Here is a 25,464-nt window from a genome sequence, read left to right as displayed (position 1 = left end):
ACACTCGTTAATGTAAAGTCGTTTAATGTACCTAAAACATAAACGTAAAGGAAATGCCTATTCTTATACTGAAATAACTACATGTCCTTCCGATTGAAAAAATGCAACTGTCATCAGAACTGTCACTACTTTAACAGTTTGCAGAAACGGTAGTTGAAATAACTGTAGTATAATAATGATCAAAATTGGAAGAGAAAAATGCCCAGATTGGTGATAACACGATATAAATATTTTAGATTTTATATACAATGTGAGGGTGTATATTCGCTGGTTTAACCTAAAATTTAAAATACTTACTTATTTTCAATTTCCCACAATATTTCATACCAAATAGCCAAACATTATTATTAGCCAAGTCATACACCAAGAGCCTTCATTTCGGCAGCTCTTAATAAAAATAACACTAGATGTCGCGCCTCTGCAACAAGTGTCTAATTTTGAAAAAAAAATTATAAGGTAAAAAAATTCACAAAAAAAATTTTAAATTGTCTTAATTGGAGACAAACATTAAAAATTCTTAAAATTGGCAAAAAACGTTACTGAAGGCCTCAAAACAAGAGGGATTTGGCAAATGATTGCATTGCAAAAGTAATATACGCGGAGTGCATAAACAAATAAAGGTATAATTGAAACAGCTGATTGATAAATATTTTGTAATAATTAGCTAAGAGAGCGTAACAAAAGCGACGGAACGCCGACCAGTGACAAAAAAATAAACAAACAACAGCAAAATGTTGTTATTTTACGGAGGTAAAAGTACACTTGTATTTTCTACTCACTTGTTGGAGACACCTTTTTCATGTGTGCCATTGATAACAAAAGTGCAGAACAGTTTCGAGAGTTGGAATAGCAGAGATAAATTAAAAAAAAAAAACAAATGTTGTGCTAGCAAGCTTGATTTCCTATACTCAGAGTGACAACAAGTATTGGTTAATGGCACAGCAACTTGAAACAGTTTCAGTTGCGCCCGTAAACTAGTTTAGAAATTTTGACTACGTGGTTCGTTGGTTTTGTTCAAGTAGCAAACTTAACTTAAATTTAAAATTGTGTTAAGCCCTTTTAGTGTTCCGCTAATATAAACACTAAAATCTTATAGTACACCTGTGATTATGCACAAAGGGCAAAGGTAAATACATATTTGAATATTTCTTTTGCATACAAAAATAAACATAGACATTGACAATCTATCGGTTTACAATTTTTTATATTTTTGTACCGTCAAATTTTTATTGTTTCTGTTTTAATCATTGTGCAACTCAAATTGATTATTTGCAGCGTGAATAGCTATACGGACTTTGGGCAAGACACTAACGTTGATCAAAGTAGCGCAATGCAGTTTGTAGCACGTCGCGCCGTCTTCAATCTGGTAAGTAAATGCATTCAAGTAAATGAAATTGATTTGAGTTTTCAAACCTCTCTTTCTTTCTTATAATGCAGACTAAAAACGCACTGCAAACGTCGTTGAAGGCAGGCTTACCCAGTGTCAGCGTTGCCGCACAGCAAGATGTCCTTGATAAGCGTTTTTATTCGGTATCTGAAGGCCCACAGAAACAAAATTTATTGCGTTATCCAGCATTTCCGCTAAAGGATACTTTGGATAAGTTTATGAAAACTGTGGAACCGCTTTTAAGTGCATGTGAGCTGATCGAAACAAAAGAAGCGGTGAAAAAGTTCGAAACCGGTGAAGGTGCTGAATTGCAAGCGCTTTTGGAAAAAGCCGCCAAATGTGAACAAAATTGGTTAGCTCGTCGTTGGCTGCAAACAGCTTATCTGCAATATCGTGATCCCGTCACCGTTTACGTGAGTCCGGGCATGAGTTTTCCCCAACAAAGATTTGAAAATGAAGAAGCCTATTTAAATTATGCCGTCAAAGTGATATACAGTTTGGCACGCTACAAGCAAATTATCGATGCTGGTGAAGTACCAATTGTGAAAATGGGTAAATATGAGCTGGACAATTCGCAATTTAGTAAAGTTTACGGCACATGTCGTATACCACAAAAGGGTGAGGACACATTGGAGTACAATCCAAAGTCAACACATGTGGTTGTGATTTATAAAAATCATGTAAGTTTACAATATATGAACTTTGAAATTTTAAATTTTTTATTTTAAATTAACAACACATTGCAGTTTTACAGTTTGCCCATCTACAACTATAAAGGCGTGATACTGCATCCGGATGTGCTGTTGGCGCAAATTAAAAAAATAATCGCTGCAGAAAAGAAAAAGGGCATCGAATTTGGCATATTAACAACCGATAATCGTGATAATTGGGCGCAGGCCTATGAGGAGCTGATTAAAATCGACGGTAATAAGGAACGTGTGAAAACCATACAAAGTGCCTTATTTACGGTATCGCTGGATGAGTGTGTTGAGGTTAAAGATGATCAGTTTTTCAATGAGCTAAGTGCTCAGTTAATACATGGCGGTGGATCTCATGTTAATAGCGCCAATCGTTGGATGGATAAAACTATACAAGTGCGTTTATTTGTATAATATTTGTAGTTTAGAGATAATTATTGATATTTTTGTTTCCAGTTGATATTAAATCGCAATGGTATGAGTGGTTTCTGTTATGAGCATTCACCGGCTGAGGGGCAACCAATTGCCAATATCACCGATTACGTCTCAAAGAACTTGTATGTATATATCTAAGTTTTATTTTGTATATTTTAGAAGCATGCAAAAAACATAACCTTAAACGGGCAAAGTCTGTGGATTCACAAGCATATTTATTATATCCTAAGCAGGGTACATTAAGGTTTCCCCAAAAGGAAGTTGGAGTCCCAATAAAAAATATATATAAGTGATCAGCGTGACGAGCTTAGACTATTTAGCAAAGTCTGTCTGTCCGTTTATCAGTATATATGTGCTCAGTCCCCCCGTTTTGAGTTCTGAGTCCTTTTCTTCCAGAGCTGCTCATTGGTCGGAAGTGCCGATATCGGTCAACATGCCATACTAACGATCAAAATCTTGTTCTTGTATGTAAAAATATTTTGTTTTAAGAGAACTCACTCAGACTGCTATAGCTTACAGCTGTAATACAAACTCGCCAATCAAAATCAATATAAAAATCTTTTTATACGCTTTTATGTAACCGATGTTAATGTTTTTTCTTGTTCTTGTATATTTAAAAATCAAATAAAAACCATAACCTCAAACGGGCAAAGTCCGTAAGCACCATATCTACAAATGCATTTTAGTAGCTACTAGATTTACATAATTCCAATATTTATATATATATATATATAATAATAAATAATAATACATAATAATAAAAAATTCTATACTCCTCTTCCCCTAGATTCAACGACAAACACTATGACGGCAGTGCTCGTGATAATTATCCATGTGCCGCTAAACTTCCGTTAAAAACCAACAACACCTTAAACCGTTATATTGAAAAAGCACGTAAAAACGTAAATGAATTGGCTGAAAATTTACACGTGAATGTTTTACATTTCCAAGACTATGGCAAAGGTTTCTTGAAACAGCAAAAACTCAGCCCGGACAGCTACATACAAATCGCTTTGCAATATGCCTACTACAAGTAAATATATTTTGGCTCACAATTTACATAAATTTTCATGCATTCACTTACGCTTAACACTTCTTGCAGACTACATAAGGTGCCAGCTGCGCAATATGAGTCCGCACATTTGCGTATTTACATAAATGGACGCACCGAGACCATACGCTCGTGCTCTAATGAATCCGTTGCCTTTGCCAAAGCCATGTTGGACGATTGCGTCGATAATAAGAAACGTGTCGAGCTATTGCGTGCCGCTATAAACGGTCATCGCGCTTACACCACGAATGCGTTGCAGGGTAAGGGTGTGGATCGTCATTTGTTGGGCTTGAAACTAATGGCTATTGAGAATAAGAAACCAATACCGGAATTCTTCAAATCCCCCGGTTATGTGAAGAGCTTAATCTTCCGCGTGTCGACCTCACAAGTGGCCACACCTAATTTGGCTTTCATGTCGTACGGTCCAGCTGCGGACGATGGTTATGCTTGCTGCTATAATCCACGTGAGAATGATATGATTTTGGCATGCTCTTGTTGGCGTAATAACCACGTAACCGATGCGGATACCTTTACGTGCGTGTTGCGCGAAGTTTTACTTGAAATGCAAAGTATATTGACAGGTGCAGGTTCAGCACCAGCTGCAAAATTATAAGTTGTGATAGCAGCAATTTGGATTTGAGAGTTTGCTTCAAGCTCTCAGTTATTTTGTTAAACAAAATTTAAGTGCCTACAAGTTTGCTAAACTTTTATTATTATTTTTTTAATTTCAATAAAATTAATCACGGTGAAACTTTTTTAAATACGAAATATTTTGATTTTTAATTTCGAAAGCCATAGATATTGTGTATATGATTAGTAAAAAATATAAAAAAGTCACTGATATATGCTATATATGAGATTTCATAATATTGCAATAATTCTCAAATTAGGGCTGTACAAAAATATTTCAAGAAATTTTTTAAAGCTTGAAATTTGTTTATATTTCTTCTTTTTATGTTATAACTTAAATAGTATAAAATATTCCAAATAACGGGTGATGGTAGTAGAGGTACTTTTTTCAATAGCATTTTTTTTTTACATAACATGCCTGGGTCGTCTCAAGTTGTCATGTTAGGCCCAGTTCTGGCTCAATTCATATGTAAACAAGCAAAATTGTCTCATTTGGGACGGAGGGCAAGAGAGAAGAGATTAAGTAAGAGATAAGTTGCCATTTCATCCAGAAAATAGTTTGGTGTAGTTTGTGAGCCGGTGAAATCCTCAGTCCATATTGCTTCAAAAATGATGTCGGTGAAAACGTAACCGTTAAGTACGACAGTTATCGCGCCATGATAACCTGACGACGCCTGATATTGAAGCTCGTGATCTCGGCGACCTTTTCCTATGGGAATATGTAAAGTCTAAATTCTATGTGGACAATTCCGCTTCGATTCAGGTCTTGGCGTGATATGTTGACGCGTGTCATTCGGCAGTTACCAGTCGAAGTGCTCGAACATGTCATTGAAAATTGGACCATCTGAGACGAATGATAATAAACGTTTCCCATTAAATTTGAAATTTCTATGTTTTTTCTTTAAAAATGTTGGAAACCTCAAAATGGATAATCCTTTATTTTCTATTATGAAGTTTTAAGTCATTAATGGCCATCTGAACTTGTATAAGATCAAAACACTACTTTCTAAGCGGGAACTAAGTGTAAAAAGTGTAGATGGTCTTCAGCATCCATGACTGCTACGTTCTCAAGGCAGACGGGTCGTCCATTTATATAATATATACCTTTTTCAGGGGTTTAATGGTAGTTGATTACAGTTACCGAAATTTCAGCGAACGCTGCAAACTCAGGACCACAACTAAACAGCTACTGATCTATATCGAAATTTGGAAATGTAAATGGATATGGATCGGACATACTTTGCAAAGATCACATGCACATGGACGCGGAAGACTAGGAAATACATGGAGGCGGGAAGTCGAAGCACAAGCTGTAATTCGTGGGGAGAAAGTAAGTAGCGCTAAAGAAATATGATTAAAATCCGAAAGTTTCATCTAAACACTAGTGCCATTAGTTCTTCCTTTTCGCTGTTTCGCGGCAATTGGGACTCTAAGTGCAGCCAGGTCCTTATCCACCTAGTCTTTCCAATGAAGTGGAGGCCTTCCTCTTCCTCTGCTTCCTCTGATGGGTATTAAGTGAAATACTTTCAGAGCTGGAGTGTTTTCATCCATACGGACGACATGTCTCTTTATTCTCTGAACTATGTCAATGTCGTCATATATCTTATACATCTCATCGTTTCATCAACCGCGATGTTCCAAAGTGGCACCATCCTCATCGACGTTTTGGTCTGCCTCTGCTTCTGTTATTTCGATAGTTTTCGTCGGCGCATTATACAGACAAACGACCCTACAGACGACCTTACGAGACGAGAGAGAAAAACGATACTGCCATTCCCACGACAGTGGGGTCTACGTAACCGGAACGGACGCAGATTTTTATTCGCACTGACAACTCAGTAGAATTCTGCCACTACAACAAAAACAGAGAAAAAAGTAAAATTTGTGTAGCATAGTTCAAGGCGTTTAACCAGATCGCAACCGCAAATATATTTTTTTGTATTTTATTTTTTATTTCGGATGCAACAACAATTCAGATAAAATATAAAAATATTTTAGGTATATATGTATGTATATGTATATTGAATAATTAACTATGCACGGCTCAGAGCATATTAAAAACTGTTTTCATACATAAAAAAGATCACATAACAAACTCGTGCAGCTCAGGTGTTTCGTAGCCCATACAAATTCAACACAAATTACGCCAACATTCTTCTATAGCACACTAATTCTTCTTACAATGATAACAGGAGCAGGATACTGCCGATTTGAAGGTTATATTACGCATGCCGCCCATGCAAAGTACACGCTTTTGCACCTGAAATTGAGGAAAATCAAATATATATCACTTCAAAATCACTTCGGTCAATATTTTTGCACTCACTTCCTCCGCCGCCATTATGTTACAGCACTGACCCACCGAAACGACCGGTTTGACCGGCTTAAATATGCCCGGTATAGCCTGACCAAACGGTATGGACGGCACAGCGTACGATTCGCAGAAGCCACGACAAGCATTGGTGGTAATGCGAAACTCCACACACTCCGGTATGGATATGATGCGCGTATTACCCACTTTGTGGCAGCCCGGTTTCAGCCATGACTGATTTGTGGAGACAACAATTATGCTGAGAAAAAATAATAATCCCAAACGCCACAGGAACATAGTGAAAATAAAACGAAAATACTACCGTTTACCGTTAGCTGTATCCGCGCGGAGTATATTTCGAAACTGTGCGCTGCGTTTGTTGAATGAATACTGCGAATGCGTCCCTCAATGCTAGTCGCTTTTATGTGACCAATGTAATGTGCCATTGGTGGAACTACGGCGAAAGGACTCTGAAGTGGAGCGTGCGCAGAACCGCAAAGAGATTAAATACAAAGCTATGTATATATATGTATGAATATAAAGTACATAGTTTGAATATATTAAATAATATATAGTTACAGATTATATAAAAAATTTTGTTTAACGGTAATTTTATTATATTTTATTCTAATTGTAATGTCGTAGAAAATGTAGTTTGAAATATTACCATTTCATGTTCGTTGAGTTGTTGTTGTGGCAAAAAAAATACTTCTTCTTTAATGGCGTAGACACCGCTTACGCGATTATAGCCGAGTTAACAACGGCGCGCCAGTCGTTTCTTCTCTTCGCAGTTTCGCCAATTTGAGATACCAAATGTAGTCGGGTCCTTCTCCACTTGGTCCTTCCAACGGAGTGGAGGTCTTCCTCTTCCTCCCCCGGCAGCTACTGCTCCGAATACTTTCAGAGCTAGAGTGTTTTCGTCCATTCGGAAGACGTGACCTATCCAGAGTAGCCGCTGCCTCTTAACTCGGTGTACTATGTCAATGTCGTCATATAACTCGTACAGCTCATCGTTTCATGGACTACGTTATTCGGTTATGTTGCGTCTTCCGCAGAACCTTTTCTCGTATACTCGTAACGCCGACTCATTACCTGTTGTCAACGTCCATGCCTCTGCACCGTTTAGCAGAACGGGGATAATGAGTGACTTGTAGAATTTGGACTTTGTTCGACGGACTTTACTTATCAATTGCCTACTTAGTCCGAAGTAACACCAGTTGGCAAGAGATATTCTGTGTTGGATTTCAAGGATGACGTTGTTGTTGGTGTTAATGCTGGTTCCAAGATAGACGAAATTGTCTACGGCTTCGAAGTTATGACTGTCATCAGTGCCGTGGAAGCCAAGTCGCGAATGCGACGACTTTTTGTTTGATGGCAGCAGATATTTCGTCTTGCCCTCGTTCACTACCAGACCTATTTGCTTTGCTTCCTTATCAAGTCTGAAGAAATCAGAACTAACGGCGTGGTTGTTATGGCCAATGATATCGATGTCATCGGCATACGCCAGCAGCTGTACACTCTTATAAAATATTGTACCTTCTCTTTCTGCAGCTCGAAGTATTTTCTCCAGCAGTAGATTGAAGAAGTCGCACGATAGTGAGTCGCCTTTTCTGAAATTTCGCTTGGTATCGCTCGGAGAGGTCCTTCGCCATCCCGACGGAGCTTTTCGTATTACTCAAACGTCAGTTTATACAGCCGTTCTAGTTGTGCAGGGATACCAAAATCGGACAAGGCGGCATGAAAGCAACTGCTTTTCGTGCTGTCGAAAGCAGCTTTGAAATCGAAGAAGAGGTGATGTGTGTTGATGCTCTTTACGTGTATTTTCCAAGATTTGGCGCATGATGAATATCTGTTAGTTGTACGCTCTATATAACCTTACATGGATTGATGTGAGGAATCTTATCCCACGGTAGTTGGCGCAGATTATGGGATCACCCTTTTTGTGGATTGGGCAGAGAACTTTTAAATTCCATATTCTTCAAAGAAACTGATTCATGCTTCTTATCAGTTCTTCGCCGCCGTATTTGAACAGCTTGGCCGGCAATGCTTCGGCAACCGCCGCTTTGTTGTTCTTCAGACGGGTAATTGCTATTCGATCTTCTTCATGGTTGGGTAAAGCAACGCCTATTCCATTGTCGTCGATTTGAGAATCGAAAATAACATGTCTCGGTCTTCTCATAACCTCTTTTATTCGGAATTTTAAACACTTTCAGCCACAATAGTTTGAGATTCCAAACAGTTTAAATATAAATCATTTCACTTATGGGGATTTTAAAGCTTTACATTGTATACAAATTTCCCGGGAAAATTTCAAAAATATGTATTTGATACGTTGGTAGGACTGTCCTTAATTACTATGCCAAATATGAGCGCGATCTGTCAACCAGTTTGTTTACAGCAGCTGCTTAAGTCGGTACAGCTCAGTAGTGCCTTGCGATTTTTACAATGGATAAAAATATCGAGCATAGAATTTATATAAAGTTTTGTTTTTCTAACAAAATTCCATGTGCGGAATCGTTGGGAATTTAGAAAAAGTCTTACGGTGTTACAGGAACTTCAAAGACGGTCGAGAGATCGTTGAAGAGATGCCACGTTCTGGCCGACTCTCGACCTCTTCAAATGATAAAAGTATTAAAGAGGTAAAGGACATAGTACTGGAAAATCGTCAGCAAGTGCTAGAGAGAGGTGCCAAGAAAGGTCGAAATCTCTCGCGAGTCCGTTCGAATGATTTTGGTGTATATTTTGGCTATGAAAAGCGTTGTTGGTCGACTCGTCCCGGTAAAGCTGGTTTTTGTTTAAAAAAGAATAAGACCGTAAACAGGTCTCTTTGGACATGCTTTATCGTGCCAATTCCCATTCCATATTCATGAATAGTATTATAACTGCCGATGAGACATAGATTTCTTGCAAACAAGTCAACAATGATCCGAATGGAGGAGAATAACGAGCCGAAGCTACGGCAAACTCGCTCAAAAATCAAGGTGATCCTGCACCATCGAGTCGAGCCACTTTTGTGACCGAATTTAAAGCCAAAAGCACTATGAATACCATCTGTCAACTACCGTATTCATCAGCTCCGTGTGTTTTTTCTTGTACACCAAACTGAAATTGCGGTTTCGTGGAACCCGTTTTCAGTCGATCGAAGAGATAAAACAAAATTCGCTGAAGGGGATGAAAGCTATCCCAAAAAGTGCTTATGAAAGTGCTTCTAGGACTGGAAAAATCGTTGGCATAAGTGGAATAACTTTGAAGTCGACAACACATTGTAGATCACATATATTGAAACATTGACATTAGAGACGCCCTTATGTACAGGGTGTTGTAATTATTGACAAATAAATATTAAACTTAAAAATTCCTGTAAAATAAGAGTTGTTGAATATACAGCTTAAAATTCTTTCTTAAAAAGCAAGTTGAGAAGCGCTTTTCACATTGTCGTGCCAATCTTAAACTAGAAACAAAATTTTCAGAATTCTATTTTACTTTGCTTAACCTATAAAACATACATGCCTGTCTTGTGACATCGAGTCTTTTCAGTTTTTTGTTTCAATTTAGTATAGATATACTTGATTAGTTTTTGTCGTCAATATTTTCCTTTCTTTCGGAGAATTATTTATTAATTTTTTTCAATACATCGCCTAATTTAGTCCCTAACGCATCCGTTTAACTTGAACGGAAGTTAAACTTTTTTAAAATTTCAACTGCAATCGACTTGAGAACTCCACCAATCCATTTAAATAAACAAATCCATCGGCCTAATTCCACCAGAGTAGAGAACGAGCGAAAAAAAAAAGTTCAACAAAAACATAAAAGAAAGTGACAAAATAAAAGTTTCTAAACAGTTTGTAAAACAAAGAAAATCTTAATATTATTTAAAAGTCATTGCGAATATTTTTCAAAATTTCAAGCTCAAAAAAAATCATTGCAACGCGCTGCACTGCATGCAACGCAACAACCCCACAACATACCGGCGCTATCGCAACATTTTGAATAGCCGCACAATCGCCGCTGGCGTTCGCAAAACCATTTAGCTAAACTGTGCAGGAACGAAGCTTTGCGCGTTTTCTTTCACCTTCCAGCACCGCGCTACGTACTCGTAATCGCATTGTGTATCAGCATACGCCGCTGAAGTTCGCTGAGGTCCACGTTCGCTGCACATGCGCGTATCGCTAATCGTGTCACATTGCGACATTGCGTTCTCTTTTCAAGTCATTTGCGGCGGTACGCATCGGTATTGCTTTCTCCGGTGTTAGTTGCTCTCCTACGTCAAGCGTCCGTTAGCTAGCGCTCATAACGGAATATACATAGTAAAAATTATGGCAAATCTTTTGAATCGCGCACGTGATAATTTTTTTGGCAACAACAACAACAACAATAATAATCAACATATACACGACGAGGGTGTTGTAATGCCCGAAATCGATCACGAGATGGACGATGATGATGTTGACGATCCGTTGACGTTGAGCGCACCGAAGCGCTCCCTCAATGCCACCATGAGCGATCATGCGCTCAACACACTGAACGAGCTGCGACGCAACAATTTATTATGTGATGCCGTGGTTTCGGTGTCCGATGCATCCTTCAATGTACATCGCGCCATTATGAGCGCATGCAGTTCGTATTTTAGGTGAGTTGCAAGGATATATAACTGGCGGCTTTTAATGCAGATCTATCCATATTTTTTTGCGTGTTCGAATAATTCATCTGCGGGAGTTTGTACAACTTAGTTAGATCAACTCGTGGCGTTAAAAATATAAAAATAGAAAGGCTGAAGCGCCTGAATATTATTCCTTCCTCTGGTTCGTTACCCTAAAAATCCGGTGGTATATCCAAATCTTATTCTTCTTCGTATACATCACTTTCACGATTATAATCGAGTTTACAACAGCGCGCCAGTCGTTCTTCCTTTTCGCTGTTTGGCCAATTGCAGATTCCAAATGTAGCTGGAGGTCTTCCTCTTCCTCTACTTTCACCGGCGGCTGCTGCCTTCGAATACTCTCAAAGTTGGACTGTTTTTATCCATTCGCGTTTCATCGACTGCAATATTCCCCGTTGTCAATGTGCAAAGAACCGTAAATCTTCCGCAGATTAAACTTCTCTTGAGATCCGTCTCTCCGTCTCTTTCTACTAGCGAAAATTCTTGCCTTAGACAAGAAGAGGTAGTAGCAATCTTGTGCCACATCTGAACTATAAGGCGGATACATAAGAGGCTCACAATCCAGCTTCTGACGAGTCGCTATCGATGTATGTGGCCTGCCGTTGTGCTCATGGAAGACAGTTCTTCTCCTATTGGCCAAAGCTTGCCGATAGTAGGTTACTACTGAAAGATTTACGAAGTATTAGGAGTTTGGCTGTGGGACAGCTGTTCTAAGTAGATTATTCTCTGATAATATATACCACAAAATATTTAGCTAAACCGTCCTGGTCGTCAATTTCGGTTTGGCCATCGTTTGAACCAAATCACAGCTATTAAACTACGACTTACCGATCTAAACGGGGTTAGATCACCGAAATAACAACGCTTGGCACGATAAAACACGGGAAATTCCAGTGCATAGAACCGGTTTTTGTAGAAATTTACCTCGCCAAGATCCTCAACCTGTCGCTGACCAGTCTTCAAATACTCGAAGTCGGAAGAGCGGTCCCACTAACGAAACCTGGGAAATCCGCCACCAAAGGGGAGTTCTATCGTGCGATAACTTTCCTATCCCCAGTAGTCTAAACACTTCAGACCTACTTACTCCCGAACTTCACTCACCATTGGGCCTAGAAAGCTTCCGAAAAGTGCACGGTACCACCACAGTAATTAGCGTTTTAAACGCCCAGATAGTTCGTGGCCTTAAGCCACGCAGGCCGGTGTCATCTCCCCGCTATTGTTTGACTTCTATATCTCGAAACTCCTACAGCTACCAGAGGAGTTTCTATAACCTCGTACGCTGATGATTGCACGATATTGTCGTCGGGCACTAAAATCGATGGCATGTGGAAGCTTCAGAACTGTCAGAATACTGCACTCCGGACTACGACGGGATGCCTCTTGCTGTCTCCTATCGAACACCTGCATAGTGAGGCCCTTATGCTCCCAGTTAAGCAGCATAGTATCCAATATATGTCCTTTTCATCGCCAGTAACCATCCGCTTCGGATTCTCAGATGGAAATGAGGGTTTTTTGGGTAAACTCTTGTGGCACCCACACATCGAGCTTTTTATTGTATTCAGCCGTATACAAATGGTTCCAAAAGGTTTGTTATCCAATGGTAATTCCTGAGCAATCGACAGATACGATTGTATGACGGTCGAAGTCGACGGTAATCATTATTTTGTGGATATTTTCGAAAACTGACTCTTCAGAGCGTGGGGAATCTTTAACATAAAAATTACTAGAACGGAATTGACAAACCTTAAATTGCTTATGATTGGCTGCTACAGAATCAGAACCATAAACTCTATTTTTATTTTACCCAACAGACTCGCCTTTATCAAAGAAAAACTGAGTCAAGCAACCTCAAAACTGTCTGTTTTGAGTACGAAATCTTATCTTTCTAGCGTCACACAGTGTAACTCGTACAAGCTGAGATTCCGGTTACTTAAGTCATCTACAGGAAAAGTTGTGGATTTCATTTAACTATACCTTATAAAAGGATCTTAAGAACTGGATAGGAATTTTGTTACTTTCCAGGCAGTTATATCGCGGTCCTTATGGTAGAATGAAAGATAACTCTCTCTTCCACTTCCTCGCTATAACTACTTTCACAATTAGATTAGGTTAGGTATAACCAATAAGCCACGCATAGAACAGTTTGGTCCTTTGTGAAACCAGATAGAGTTCAGTTGCTAAGTCCAAGAGAAGTAGGTATCGTTTAGGATGCCTGCGCTTGACGCGAATTTTAACAGACTCTGCGGCCTCATTAGCGAAACGTCCTCCAGTGTATTCTATCGTAAGGATCGCAGTTGCGTACAGCGTAGTCTTGTCAATGGGGGATAATTGCACAAGAGATGCTCCATTGTTTCCCTGGTGCCCTGCTCTCGACACTTTCTGCAGTTTTATCGTTTTGTCGGCCCCATACTGAAATGAAGGGAACAGTGACCAGTTCCCATCATCTTCCTGCAATCATTCTTCGTCAATTCTTTGCTATAATTTCTCGGTTCTAATTAAACATTTAAATTTTTCTTTTCGCCATTTCCAAGGGCACAGTTTACTGGCTTCAATTCCACCATATCGCCATCGAAGAGTGACGAGAATCGTTCCGTACACATACCAGGCATGAGCGGTGCCATTATGGAGCAGCTAATACAGTATGCGTACCTGCGCAAGTGCACCATCAATGCGGAGAACGTGCATGAGTTGCTCATCTCGGCCGATTATGTGGGCATGATTGGATTGGTGACGCTGTGTAAGCAGCATCTAGCCGCGATGTTGACGCCCGAGAATTGTGTCAGCATAATGGGATTCGCCAGGTGGGTGGGGATTTGGCGGCAATACAGCTATGTGTGTGTGTGTATGTGTATGTAAGAATGTTTTGCTGAAAGTGAAAGTAATTGGCGCTTAATGCACTTGACATACTTGTAATTGAACCAACGAGTTGTCATATGTACATATTTACATACACATATGTCTATGTACCCATGAGAATATTTCCTCCTAGTCCAAATATTGAACATATTTTATTATTAACTAATTTGTTTGCATTATCTTTTGCACCGTAATCGCCTCAATCAATTCACCGTCAACGCGGTACGTCATCCGCATGCCTTCGCTTATACGCCACTTGTTTATGTGCGTGTGCGTGTTTGCAGATTTCGCTTTCTCGACGACTTGTATGCGAAAGCGCGAAATTATCTGCTGCGCTATTTCATTGAGGTTGCCGCTAAAAATAAGGACATACTCGAAATGGGCTTAAAGGATTTCTACGACATTATTAGTGACGATGAGCTGAATACACGCGAAGAGGACCACGTATGGAAGCTGTGCATCAAATGGATCGATCACGACCCAGAAAATCGTAAACAATATGTGGCGCAACTGATGCAGGGCGTGCGCTTGGGTTTGATGACACCAAAGGTATGTACATACATATGTATATAGCAGCTGATCAAATTTGACCCGTACTAACAATAGGATAACATTTTCGAGTATTTTAATCAAAAAATTTAATATCACCTTCAAAATAGACTAATTTTGAGCAAGCCTGCAATGTTTATTCCAATTTTCCACTCTACTTGTCCTAAGGCTCAGGAAGGATGGCTTTCAATGCCTTCAGGGAATGACGTATTCCAAAGTCTATTAATTATAACAAAAAAATTCGTTCTTTTGAGCCTACATAAGCATACGAACCTTTAATCCAATTCAAGCCTCTGCCTTAATGGTCTTCAGTAGACTCATGGCGCATTTCCTGAAGCGAAATTTTCACTTTCGAAAATAGAAAAAAGTACCAGAAGACAAAACTGGCGAATACGGTGACTCAGCGATGATCTCGTTTCGTGTTTGGCCAAAAAGTCGACCACAATCTTATCGTGTTTAAAAATTCTTAAATTTTTGGCCACAAATCAGATCGTTTACGGAAAACTGCATCCCGCAGACTCCTAAAATAGCCAGGTAGTATTCTTTATTGACAGTTTGACCTTGTCAATCGAATTCAGGATGAACCACACCATGTTAATCAAAGAAATCGATGAGTATCACCTCAATTTTTGGCCGAATTTTCGGTTTCGGCTCATTTGCTTTATTGTTAAACAAACCTTCTGGGAGCACCAAAAGGTCCTTCCTTAACTACGTCGACGACATACAACAATACGCTGACCAGACTTCAGACGCAACTAACTTCAGATATGGAACCGCCTCTTAGGAGCATCAAGAGATCCTTCCTCAACTTCGTCGACGACATAAAACTATATGCGACCAGACTTCAGACGCAACTAACTTCAAATATGCATTGACCGCCATTCACAGTGGAGCCATTGACACACTTCATTGTGAATGGCGTACTTGGAGTCAAACCAGCAAAGAGGTCGAGTTGCCGTGAGAATCGATAGTGACCCTTGCGCAGCTTCATTCTGGATACTCCTACTTATCCAGAATAGATCCTGACATATCCAATATATGTCCAGCATGCAATAAGTCTCCGCAAGACACTGGCCACATCTTTGCATGCTCTGCTAACCTACACATCTCACACCCTCCCACGTTTCCTGGGCCTAGGATGACGTCGATGACAACTTTAAAAAAAACAGATATTAAGGTCCTCTGCGCTCTCCCCCGGTCCAACATAGCGCTTTTCTAAAACTACTTCCTTAACTTTTACGATGTTATCGTCTTTAATGGATGGACTACTCTCCTGGGGCAAGTTTGTGACGACTTTAAGGCATTTACTGAAAGCTTTGTGTCACTCAAATGCTTGTCTTCGTAATAAAGTAGACTCCCGCTTCCCTTCCTTCTGTAACATTCTCAAAGATTCCGTAGCCTTGATTCCATTAGGAGCACAAAATTTCAAGCAAACTCTGCTCAATTTTTGTCCATTGTAAAAGTCGCCAGACAAACCCAACGCGTCTTAAACAAAAGTAGAGATCAAACTTTTCTATAGACCAGTCCGCGTCAAAATTGATCAGTTGCTATATGCATATATCCTCCATGTACAAAAAACTAATCATGCTCGCTAAACTCTCTTTCATTAGTGTTTCATGGACGAGGTGAAGGAGCATCCGTATGTGCTGCAGTGTGACGATGCGAAACCATTGATTGTGGAGACATTTAAATTTATGTATGATTTGGATATAATGAATCCATCATCGGGCGAGGTATTTACCAATTATCTATCCCTTCCTCTCTCTTTCTCTTCAATCAGCTCTAATTTATATGTGCCATTTCGTATGCCATTTTCCAAAAAGCTCACCACACCACCGTTAGCCATGCCACGTCTGCCGCATGAGGTCATTTTCGCTATTGGCGGCTGGAGTGGCGGTACATCGAAGGGTTGCATCGAAACATATGATACGCGTGCCGATCGTTGGGTCAATATACCGGCCGAAGATCCAGCCGGACCGCGTGCTTATCATGGCACCGCTGTTATTGGTTATAAAATCTATTCGATCGGTGGCTATGATGGTGTTGAATATTTCAATACATGTCGTGTCTTCGATGCGGTGCGCAAGAATTGGAAGGAGGTGAGTCAAAATGTAATTTGTTATCAAATTAAAATAGGTATGCATTAAGAAATCTTCACGCAATCGAAATCTCTGACTTTCAATTAAACTCTCGAGTCCTTTTCAATCCCTTAGAACCAAGTTGAATCTCTCTATTCATACGAGTAATCTTACCAACACAAAAATTTTTGAGTTTCAATGAAATCTTGATCCGGTTATATGAACAAATTTGTCCTAGATCGCGAAGAACTCTCTAGTTTTTTTCGATGTCATGGAATCAAGCTGAATTCCTCGAATCATAGTCCTACCAACGCAGAAAATTTCAGAGTTTCAATTAAATCTTGATCCACTTATAAGACAAAATATGTCCTTGGTCGCGAAAAACTCTCAAGTTCTTTTCGATCTCTTAGAACCAAGCTGAATCTTTCTATTGATAGTCTTACCACATAAAAAATTCTGAGTTTCAATTAAATCTTGATCCGCTTATATGAATAAATTTGTCCTAGGTCGCGAAAATGTCTCAAGTTCTTTTCAATCCCTTAGAACCAAGCTGAATCTTTCTATTGATATTCTTACCAACAAAAAAAATTCTGAGTTTCAATCAAATCTTGGTCCGCTTATGTGCTTGGTCGCGAATAACTCTCGAGCTCTTTTCGACATCACGGAATCAAGCCAAATTCCTCTAATCATAGTCTTACCAGCAAAGAAATTTCTGAGTTTCAATTAAACTTTGACGGTCTTAAAAACTCTCGACTTCCTTTCGATGACGGCACCATCGGTCGAGGGTCCGGATTCTTGATTTTACGTGAAATTTTTGAGTAACAAATTAAGCATCCAAAAACGCCCAATCTAAGACAATCTGCAGCTTGCAACAAATCAGAGTCCCCCTTTCGGCCTTGTTCTTTTTCATTTGACATTTACAAAAAGCTTTTTTAATTTTTTTTTTCCTCTAACATTTACTCTTTTTGCTCCATTTAGATTGCACCAATGCACTGCCGTCGCTGCTATGTTAGCGTCGCTGAGCTTAACGGTCTTATCTACGCAATCGGCGGCTATGATGGTCATAATCGTTTGAATACAGTCGAGCGTTATAATCCGAAAACGAATCAGTGGACCGTTATAACGCCTATGAATATGCAACGATCTGACGCAAGCGCATGCACATTAAAGGGGAAAATTTATGCAACGGGTAAGTGAAAGTATGGACAGAGGGTTGTTGGCTTCAATGACGCATTCCAAAATAGTCATGCTTATTTGGAAAAGGTTTATTTTAAGACAATATTTGCATTTTTATTTTTATTGCTTTGCAAAGAAATGAATAAGATGTAGGAGAAATGGAGTGAGATGTGAAGAGAGAGTAAATCGAAATTGCTTTTATTTTAGGTTAAGCGTTGGCTTGATATATATTTTTTTTCGGCGGGTTACTTGGAATTCCACTTCAACCAATGGTACAGAGCAGGTTAAACTTCGCAATGTGTCCCCGCACGTCTTAAGCCATTTCTTTGCATGGCTTATAACACCAACTTACCTGACTCCCCTCTTCCTTGGATCGCATCATCTCGAAATAATACATTCTTCGGGCTTCCGTTAGATGAACTTGACGCTACAATAGCAAGAACCTGCCCAGAGCTTTTAAAAGTATTAACCTCAAGATTTCTGTAGAACAGAGCAGGTTAAACTTCGAGATCTCTGTAGAACTTCATATCGATAGCTGTTTTTGATACTTTATTAAATACGACGGTTAAAACTCGAGACAAGTAAATAGGTACTGGACTACGATTAATGAAGAAGATGCACTTCTAAGACCCTTCATTATTAGAATGACATAGAAGAGGTGGAGGTTGACTGAAGATGTAGGCCTAAAAACCACGACCATGGGTCTAGAAAACACAATATCTTAAGCAAATTAAAATATGTAGTTAGACTAGCTGGAAACCACTCATAAACATATGTCTATCTAATATAGATTGATAAACACAGCAACTGGTTCCTAAGACCATATCTTCTTTTCCCACTAGACAATAATATATTGAGACTGTACTGTGAACAATTCTCTACTTTAGATTTGTACTTTCTTGCTTGACGTGAATTCATAACTCCTCCACTAATGCGCATTTTCTGTTTCTGCATATGTAGGTGGCTTCAATGGTCAGGAGTGTTTGGACAGTGCCGAATATTACGATCCCGGCAACAATATCTGGACACGTATACCGAATATGAATCATCGTCGCTCAGGCGTATCTTGTGTAGCCTTTCGTGGACAACTTTATGTGATTGGCGGTTTTAATGGCACGGCGCGTCTCTCTACAGGCGAACGTTATGATCCCGACACACAAACCTGGTCGTTCATACGCGAAATGAATCATTCGCGTAGTAATTTCGGACTTGAAATAATAGATGATATGATTTTCGCCATTGGCGGCTTCAATGGCGTGTCCACAATTTCACACACCGAATGTTACGTCGCTGAGACGGACGAGTGGTAAGTTGACAAAATTACTACTCAGTTGTGCGCTACTTTATTTTGGGTCAAATAATTGCGCTTCTAAACCGCAGGATGGAAGCTACCGACATGAATGTGGTGCGCTCGGCGCTTACGGCCAACAATGTAGCCGGCTTGCCGAATAAACGTGATTACATACACAAGGAGCGTCATCGTTTGATGGAGGAGCGACGTCAGCGACTGTTGGCAAGCGCTATGGCACGCGATGCGGAGACCATCTCTATGTCGAATGCGTCAGTGGAGGCGCAGGATGCCGCTATGGATGATTACGATAGTCCGAATGAGGATGACGATGCCGACGATGAAGAAGATGGTGCTGGCATAGTTATTGCCGCGGCAGCACTTGCACCAGTTATTGAGGATCGGCACGAAGATTTGCGTCCCGATCCGAATCGTAGGTTTCGCGTACAATTGCGGGCGCAACGTTTTGGTTCACACCATGAGATACGACGACGCGCCTAAGAAGCTAGTTAAACCGATTAACAGAGGGCTACCAATGCCTGCGAAATTAAACAAAATTCTGGTAGCTGCTTTATGAAGTGGATCAGCTGATCTTCAAGAAGTGACAGTAAAATTTAAAATATAGAACAAAAACAAATTCTTTGTAATATGAATGAATATAAAACCATGTCAAAATGGTACATAACGGAAGAATGTACCCGAACAGCAAATATGTGAAGTATGAAAGCTGAGTCCATATGACGAATCGAAGGCACGAAAATGCACATGGTTACGTATATACTGATTTAAAGATCAAAATAAATTATTGAGGAAAGGAACTTATACAAATTGATGACAAAATTTCAGCGCTTGGCAGTAGTGACAGCAACGGATTGGGTGATATCGAAGTAACAAGTGGGTGAATAATTAGAGGATGAACGAATGCATTCGTATGACCGAACGGAGAGTGTAAGAATTGCTCACGAGCAAAAACGATGATAATTTTTAACTTCTATTTTTTACATCATTTGGCATTGAATGTAATGTTGACCAAATTTTTACGCAATTGTACAAAATTATATTTAGTGATATTTAAAAAAATCAAAATTAATAAAAGTTTGGTAACTTAAACGACTATAGCCCAAGATGAAGACATGTATTTTGAAAATATGACGCTTTTAGAGACAGAGAGCCATGCTTTATTGCTCAATAACAGGATTGAAATGTCATTTAGAGAGAGAGAGAGATTATCAGAGATATCATATATTCCTACCATTCAAACCGACCTATCAAAAATTAGTTTTTGTATAGAAATTTTTTTTTATTTCTAAAAGATATTCTAGCTTCGGTGGAACCGAAGTTAATTATTATTTTTGTTGTTGTTGTTGTAGTAGCAGAATTCTTCCGAGTTGAGTCTTTGACCGGATAAAAAATCCGGGTCCGTTCCGATTACGTAAACCCGGCTGTCGTGGGAACGGCTATTTGCTTTCGTATAACCTGGTGTAAGTCACCGAACATCGTTTTTAATCGTGTAACAAAAAAAAAGTTTTTCCTAAATAATAAATTATTAGAAGAGCAAAGCCGAGAAAGGTCTTCAAGCTCTTCAACTGTATAATTTCCCTTTAAAGGCATTTACATGTAAACCCTATGATGTTCCAATGATATATTGTATTATATAAGTACACACAGACAAATTTTCTATTTGTCCTTAGATGCGTAACAGGATTTGCCAACAATGCTTCATGTTTGCTCTTAACATTATACATAGACAAAATAATAGAATTTAAACGTATAAAAGACTGGCGCAACAGGCAAATGCAAGTCATTTCATTCTCTACGCTGCTCTGCATAACAGCTCGCCACTGTGCGCCGCAACGAGCTATCATCATAAGCGTAAAACGGTCACTGAAATGGTATGAACACAGCATACACACACATACTTATATTATTAAATAAATTTTTTTATAACGGTTACTAAAGCTTACACAAAATTTTTTTGGCATATAGAATAAATATTTGAATACGTTTGCACTCGTCGCGTTCGTTACAATTGCAACACCGTCATTGAGTCAATTACTGGAGGCACAACCGATCGACAGCAGTCCCACAGCTGCACCACTCGGCTGCCACCAGCGACTTTATACATACCGCATCACACAAGCGGACGCACAGGGTCGCGAGTGTTGGGATTATGTGAGCGTACGTTCCTGTTGGGGTCGTTGTGACTCCAGTGAGATTTCCGATTGGAAATTCCCATACAAACGTTCTTTTCATCCCGTTTGTGTACATGCGACACGCCAACCAGCTGTAGCGGTGTTGCGGAATTGCCATCCGGAAGCCGACGAAGTGAGTAAAACTATATGTATGTTAGATTATTTTACTATATTGTATGTTTTATTGCTGTAGGAAACGCGTCGTTATGAATATATGGAGGCTGGCAGTTGTCATTGTCATACATGTTCTACTTTGGATACCAGTTGCGAAGCGCCAGTGAACAATATAATCGATGAGAAGTCCGGCATGAAGGTGTTAGCTTTAACTGGTTCCGATTCAGATGTTTTGGATTATTAACTTTAAGCAGTGCAATGGTTCGCGGATTTCGGTATTTCCGTTTTACATAATGCTTTATATTATTAAATTATATATCGATTTACTATAAACTTGTTACTATCGGTTGCTGCTTGCATTAAATTGAGGGCGGCGATGTAGAACTTTTAAGAACACAATAAATTTATACATTTTAAAGTGACTGGATGCAACAGTAAACATTTCGGATGCCTTTAAATTATGCAATTAAATTTAACTGTCTGCGTTACTATCGATAAACAAAGGGGCAGCGTTGCAGGGCGTTAATAAATAATACTTTATGGTATATATAAATATTAAAATTATGTATAATAAGTAAATATAATGTTGAGTAAACATTGTTATCAGCAAATAAAACTTGAAAAGTTTTAAAATTTTCGTTTTTCATTATGCACAAATTGCATATGTAATATTTACGTGTAGTAACTCACAAGCAATACCACAATTTATATTTTTATTGATTTCATTTTTAACTCATTGAAATCACTTAACCTCCACATTTTATTATGAAAGAAAAAATACTTTTCGCAATTCTTGTTTTGACATACGCAAAGCGTTTAGTTTTATTTCGGTGATCATTTTCAATTTTATATTTCTATGATTTTCTGTACAACTATTTTTATTTAAGTTTATGTAAACACACTTCCGTTTAAGCACAAAAAATTTTGTGTGAATTTTTGCTTTTATATTGTTGTACTATTATAATTACTTATTAAGCAAATTGTCTTCGGTATTAGTTTGTTCAACTTAACTCATCACATTCTAATAACTAATAATATTAAAAAATAAAAGTTATAAAGCAAGGAAAACTTACAACTTAAATTTGCTATGTACGTTTGAGCGCGTTACATAGGGGAATAACGCAACTCCATTCATCTCCACTATATGGAGTTACCTAGTCACTACTAGCCGCTAACCACTTATCGCATATAGAAAATTTCGCAGTCAGTATGCCACGGTCCAGTTCAGTTTTTATGCCATTCATAAAGACTTACAGAAATTTTAAACCAGACCCATTTGAGTTTGCACGCATCAATTGGAGCAGACAATACGCAGCTGATACACCTAGACCCACACCACCTCCTATTGCACATTTTCGAAGGCCAGCTGTTTCGTAATAAAGAATATGTATTTAATGAATTAGTAGCAAAATATGTTTTAACTACTCACCTGTAGATTTGTATAACAGTCCAGTTGCTGTGCCGGAAATAACTGTGTTGATATCGTCGTCTTCTCCTCGAACATTTTGCAGAAGTACACCGAACGCTGAATACATGACGGCAAGTGTTCCCAGAGTGTTGGCGGTGCCAGAGCCTTGTTTCAACACATGATTAAGTAATCTAAAATAAAAATTAAAATATATATTTATATCAAATATAAATAATTTATATTAAGCTTACTGTGTTCGCCTCAGTTTGCCTGTTTGTTGTAATGCCGCCGTTGTTTTCATACCATTATAATAGCCAACTACACCGCCTATCCCTGCACCCACTATTACGGAACTTCCAATTTGTGAGAAAGCCAATTCGAAACGTCCGCGCTGCTTATTAGCACCTTCCGGGAAAATAAATTCTGGCTGTGCTTGTTGCAATATACGCGGGTTATAATTCAAATACGGCGAAACGGGTGTACCAAATGTGCTGGTTGTTGCACTCGAACGATTGGGACGTGCCTCATCCGCTATTTAAGATAACAAAATCATTTATATTCACACAATATCAATGTTTTAAGGAAATACATTGTAATGCGATTACACACTAGGTGACAATAATTGCGTAATGTACACCCTGTATATTGTGTCCACCGTATAAATGCATCAGGAGCGCTTACCTGATGATGACGACCCCAGCGAGATTGGTTGACTCAAATAGTCTTCACTCATTGTTATTTGTACACTTATTAGATTATAAAAACTAAACTTTCTGTAAGAATTTTGCCTATATATTGTAGTTGGTACTAAGTTGTAATTTTTTTCTCGTTCTTTTCGACCCGACGGCGATGACAGCAAACGTCAAGTACATGTGCGCCGAAACTTAACGAAAATATTCAATAGGATTAATTCACTGCTGGTACTATTGTGAATTAAGACAAGCACAAATTGGTTTTAATAAAAAATTAAAAGAAATATTTATTTTGAGCGCATGACAAACATAAATAATATGTTAAATAAATATATATACAATAATTTATGTAAAAAGACACAAATTAGTAAAAAGAAAAATTTATATAAGAAAACATGATACAAAAACAATAAACTGTCAAAACGAATAGTGACAATTGGCAGTGGCGAACTGTTCTCAACAAACCGAATTCCCATCCCACCAGTCAGTTGTTTTCTGATGTGTTGGTTGTTCTCATCTTTATTGCTGACGAAATTCGGTGCGATTTAATAGAAATTACATTGGGTGAGATTTATAAAAGATTCGAAGGAACTGAAAAATTACATAAAGGCTTTGCGAAAGTACCGTGAGTGGCGTAGTGGAGAAGCTGGGTTTTTTGGCGATGGCTTCAACTGATATAAATGTAAAATTGTCCCGACTTTATCATTTGGCGCAGAAGTTTAACAATTTCTACTTAACAGGTATGCCATAAAAAATATGCATATTAGTTTTAATAACTGATAACGCCTATAATATTAAAGAAAAAGTGAAAACTGTACAGCAACAAATATAAAGCATATATAAATGCACAAAATTCCCACGGGCAAAAATAATCATATCCTTTCATCGATTTGTGTACAAACTTAATGTTAGTATGTATGTATGCGAAATTCTGATCAGATTGTCCTTCGGGTATGTATAGCAGCACAAGGAAGGAAAAAAATGCATATATCAATATTTCATGGTGAACTAGGACAACCTTATATTTGTTCGAACTTTCGAATGTATTATAAAGAATGTTGCAAAGTAGTCATTATCCTGATCAGGTTGACTTTATCCATATATGTTTTAAATATATTCGTACGATAAATATTTTATATGGTCTCGACTTAAGACGTGTTAAAAACACATATTTAAACAGTGTGCTATTAATTATATTTTATTCCCGAATTACTTAAATATACTTAGTATGTTCTTATACACTACATTTTTTTATAAATTCATTCAATGTCTTAATTTTGTTCTAAATTTTATGTGTTTTAAGCTGTTGGGTGTGGCCAGTAAGCACTGTGTAGCTTATACATAACTTATTCAGAGTCAGAAAGGACAAAGCCGAAAATATACACTATTTACTGTAGATGGTTTCAAAGTTTGCACATCAGTACATATTCCTAGTAAACACCTACCATATATTTCGCAAAGCTGCGTTCTGTCCAAAAAATATTCTTTAATAAATCTTTATTTTATATAAAAAGATAAGCAAATTAAGCGAGAAATACTCATTTCCTGTAAAAGTCAAAAATATGTGTGTTGTATTTGCATCCAAAATTGATTAATTCTTTTTGTTGATTTTTTGAATCAATCATCTGACATTGTTCTTATCACCATGAAAAGTATCCATGTAATTATCTTCGGCCATTCGCGTGCCTGTCTGCCCTATTTTATTTTTGTGATAATTCACAAGTGTTTAGACATGGTCCTATTTATATACAATGATGCGTTAATATATTTATGTGTAAATTTGCATTATTTTGCTTGTAATCTTTTTGATTGCGGTTATTTCACATATTTTACTGCCGTCTTTCGCTAATCAATATTCGACGCCTCACTTTCATCCAAGTCCTATCATGCGGAATGTGAGTGAATAATGTATGATACGCTAATTGCAATTAATTTCCAA

The 25,464-nt window shown here is 38.4% G+C and overlaps 6 protein-coding genes across 9 annotated transcripts in view; 4 read left to right on the top strand and 2 right to left on the bottom strand.

Moving 5' to 3' along the window:
- LOC105233957 (uncharacterized) overlaps positions 1-25,464 on the top strand; it is a 47,885-nt gene that overhangs the window by 17,212 nt on the left and 5,209 nt on the right. The window contains exons 1-2 of one of the 2 annotated variants that reach the window (XM_011216135.4): positions 23,790-23,845; positions 23,894-24,265. In XM_011216135.4, coding sequence (XP_011214437.2) covers positions 24,187-24,265 — 79 coding nt within the window. In that variant the 5' untranslated portion in view covers positions 23,790-23,845; positions 23,894-24,186. Of the gene's footprint in view, positions 1-23,771; positions 24,266-25,464 lie in introns of those variants that run through there. The other variant, XM_049461487.1, reaches the window with a different exon arrangement.
- On the top strand, positions 462-4,339 carry LOC105233961 (carnitine O-acetyltransferase). 2 transcript variants are annotated; one of them, XM_019993055.3, is made up of 7 exons: positions 462-620; positions 1,276-1,366; positions 1,438-2,067; positions 2,134-2,481; positions 2,542-2,642; positions 3,308-3,553; positions 3,623-4,339. In XM_019993055.3, exons 2-7 carry the CDS (start codon positions 1,331-1,333, stop codon positions 4,182-4,184), a joined length of 1,923 nt encoding a protein of 640 aa, XP_019848614.2. In that variant the 5' UTR covers positions 462-620; positions 1,276-1,330; the 3' UTR covers positions 4,185-4,339. The 2 variants fall into 2 exon arrangements, with proteins under 2 accessions (XP_019848614.2, XP_011214444.2); XM_011216142.3 differs by lacking the exon at positions 462-620 and adding an exon at positions 764-1,126.
- On the bottom strand, positions 6,132-6,995 carry LOC105233960 (thyrostimulin alpha-2 subunit). Its single transcript, XM_011216141.4, has 2 exons — positions 6,528-6,995; positions 6,132-6,461 (listed from the first exon to the last, which is right to left on the bottom strand). Exons 1-2 carry the CDS (start codon positions 6,807-6,809, stop codon positions 6,369-6,371), a joined length of 375 nt encoding a protein of 124 aa, XP_011214443.1. The 5' UTR covers positions 6,810-6,995; the 3' UTR covers positions 6,132-6,368.
- LOC105223976 (kelch-like protein 10) lies at positions 10,045-20,260 on the top strand. Of its 2 annotated transcripts, none has more exons than XM_049461474.1 (8): positions 10,045-11,142; positions 13,704-13,973; positions 14,313-14,577; positions 16,188-16,273; positions 16,358-16,676; positions 17,634-17,844; positions 18,792-19,137; positions 19,212-20,260. In XM_049461474.1, exons 1-8 carry the CDS (start codon positions 10,829-10,831, stop codon positions 19,618-19,620), a joined length of 2,220 nt encoding a protein of 739 aa, XP_049317431.1. In that variant the 5' UTR covers positions 10,045-10,828; the 3' UTR covers positions 19,621-20,260. The 2 variants fall into 2 exon arrangements, with proteins under 2 accessions (XP_049317431.1, XP_049317434.1); XM_049461477.1 differs by having other exon boundaries at positions 10,046-11,142; positions 16,188-16,310; positions 16,401-16,676; positions 19,212-20,259.
- LOC105233959 (thyrostimulin beta-5 subunit) lies at positions 20,379-22,068 on the top strand. Its single transcript, XM_011216138.3, has 3 exons — positions 20,379-21,011; positions 21,106-21,444; positions 21,505-22,068. The coding sequence occupies exons 1-3, from the start codon at positions 21,009-21,011 to the stop codon at positions 21,667-21,669; spliced, it is 507 nt and encodes a 168-aa protein (XP_011214440.2). The 5' UTR covers positions 20,379-21,008; the 3' UTR covers positions 21,670-22,068.
- LOC105233958 (mitochondrial import inner membrane translocase subunit Tim23) lies at positions 22,216-23,705 on the bottom strand. The gene is made up of 4 exons (XM_011216136.4): positions 23,515-23,705; positions 23,085-23,364; positions 22,855-23,024; positions 22,216-22,791 (listed from the first exon to the last, which is right to left on the bottom strand). The coding sequence occupies exons 1-4, from the start codon at positions 23,564-23,566 to the stop codon at positions 22,676-22,678; spliced, it is 618 nt and encodes a 205-aa protein (XP_011214438.2). The 5' UTR covers positions 23,567-23,705; the 3' UTR covers positions 22,216-22,675.

The sequence above is a fragment of the Bactrocera dorsalis genome, chromosome 1 (genome assembly GCF_023373825.1).
Source record: "Bactrocera dorsalis isolate Fly_Bdor chromosome 1, ASM2337382v1, whole genome shotgun sequence".
In the NCBI taxonomy this organism is placed as follows: Eukaryota; Metazoa; Arthropoda; class Insecta; order Diptera; family Tephritidae; genus Bactrocera; species Bactrocera dorsalis.
The sequence above is the reverse complement of the archived record's forward strand: the minus strand, read 5'-3'. Positions and strand labels throughout refer to the sequence as shown.